Source organism: Sturnira hondurensis, unplaced genomic scaffold, assembly GCF_014824575.4.
Source record: "Sturnira hondurensis isolate 20B ecotype Veracruz unplaced genomic scaffold, ASM1482457v3 Scaffold0009341, whole genome shotgun sequence".
In the NCBI taxonomy this organism is placed as follows: Eukaryota; Metazoa; Chordata; class Mammalia; order Chiroptera; family Phyllostomidae; genus Sturnira; species Sturnira hondurensis.
Genome location: NW_028081972.1, coordinates 247,116 through 249,060, shown reverse-complemented (window position 1 = coordinate 249,060; position 1,945 = coordinate 247,116). Strand labels below are relative to the sequence as shown.

Here is a 1,945-nt window from a genome sequence, read left to right as displayed (position 1 = left end):
ATGTATATCTAAGTTTGGTAATTTTAAAATTAGATTTTTGTCAAAATTATTATCTAAAACATTTTACTCTAATTTCAAACATTTTAACCACTGGTATGACAACAGGGTTTTAGCAGTCAGAATAATTGAACACTGGAAGAAAAAACACACAAACAAAATCCTGTAGTTTAGCCACAAGCAACAACAATTATGGCCTTTTCTGGAAACTCAAAGTCCCGGAGTACTAACACAGAGAAATTCAAGCATTTTGGTAAATGGACCCTAACATTCACAGTTGAGTTTTCTTTTTTTAGACCTTGTTATTTTAAATAGAGGAATCTTGCTTTTTTTCCCCTTGATGTTATCTTCACTTGTTACTTGACTTCTTTTTCTTCTTCTTACTATGTTTCTTATGTTTCTTTTTCTTCTTCCTTGCTTTTTCCAATGTTTTTTCTTCCTCTTCATGCCTTCGCTTCTTTTTGGCTTGTACCTCCTCTTCATAGTCCGATTGTGATGAGGACTCTGATGATAAAGATTTATCCTCAGGGTAAGTCTTCTTTCTTTTTCTTCTGACACTTCTAATATACTTTTCTTTCTCTGTTTCATCCTTTGACTTCGTTTTCTTTTTTCCAGATTCCCTGCTCTCTGATTCAGATTCACATGTAGAGCTTTCTGGTGATTTGTGTGAATGTTTCTTCTCCTTCTTCTTTCTCTTTTTTCCTCGTTTCTTTTTCTCAACCTCGGAATCTAAAGAACTGCTTGAAGATTCAGAGATTGATGAAGAAGATGAAGATTGACAAGATTTCTTCTTTTTCTTTTTCTTTCTTTCTCTTCTTTTGGAGGTACCCTCCTTCCCACTTAATGCTTTCAGTCTTCTTTGTTCTAGTTCTTTCTTCCAATTCTCATTCATTTTTTGTTCACATTCTGCTAATGCCTTGGAGCCTTTCTTTTTACTTTCTATTTTTCTCTTCACTTCTTCCCAGGTGGGCCTTGGTCGATTCAGATAATCTTGTATTGTTGGGCCTACAGGTTGAAATGGGCCCCTCCATCTGGCCATTGCTATAGGATTCATATAGGCCACTCTATTATCTCGCTTTCCCATGGTCCTCAGTGGTTCTCAGAGCAGACTCTCAGTTGCTAAGGAGAATAAGTTTACACACCCTTCTTGAGTTCTTCAACTGCTGGCACACCAAGTGGGCTCTATTCTGTAAGAGAAGCAGGTGGAATGATTACAAAACACCTTTAATAGAAGACAAAATAAACACATAAGTTTAAATGTCCACTGCTATCACATAGTACCATAGAAATTCTCAAAATCTTAGACCTTAGGAACAATGAATATACATATTTGAGATTCTTGTATATTTTAGACACTGTGGTACACATAAACAAAGTGTTTTATATACCTCACATAAAGTTCTATTATCTAAATTTTAATAAGTATTTTCTTTTATATTGTATAATACAAACCTTTTATTTTTCATTCTTCCTTATATAGTATAAAGAGATAAATTTTTATCACAAAATTCTGTACCAGGTAGACCTTTCCAATTTCTTTGACAGAAATATAGAAATTCATAAATACCTGAAAAAGTCTTTCCCTCTCAACTCTCACATCCAATCCATTACTGAATGCTGCTGTTTAAACTTCCACAATAGCTCTCCTACCCATTTGCCTCTCTCCAAATATATTGTCATCAAGTTAGTTTAGGCACTATCATCTCTCACTTGGATAATTAATTTTTAGTTCTACTAAGGCTTTCTTTTGTACCAGGGACTGCTTAGTGCTCTGCCATGGATTATCTTATTCAAACTCTTTTGACGGTCCTATGTGATGTTATGTTTATCTGTATTTTCACCTAGAGTCACTCACCCCTTTTCTCAATTCTATCTTCTCCAGCTTTCTCTCGTTTTCTGAAATATGCTAAGATCCAAACTTAGCCACCATGGCCAGTTCCACATCATC

At 34.8% G+C, this 1,945-nt stretch overlaps 1 protein-coding gene across 1 annotated transcript; it reads right to left on the bottom strand.

Moving 5' to 3' along the window:
- Positions 1-346: 346 nt before the first annotated feature.
- LOC118994467 (protein FAM133A-like) lies at positions 347-1,081 on the bottom strand. The gene has a single exon (XM_037057101.1). It carries the CDS (start codon positions 1,079-1,081, stop codon positions 347-349), a length of 735 nt encoding a protein of 244 aa, XP_036912996.1.
- Between the last annotated feature and the right edge of the window lie 864 nt (positions 1,082-1,945).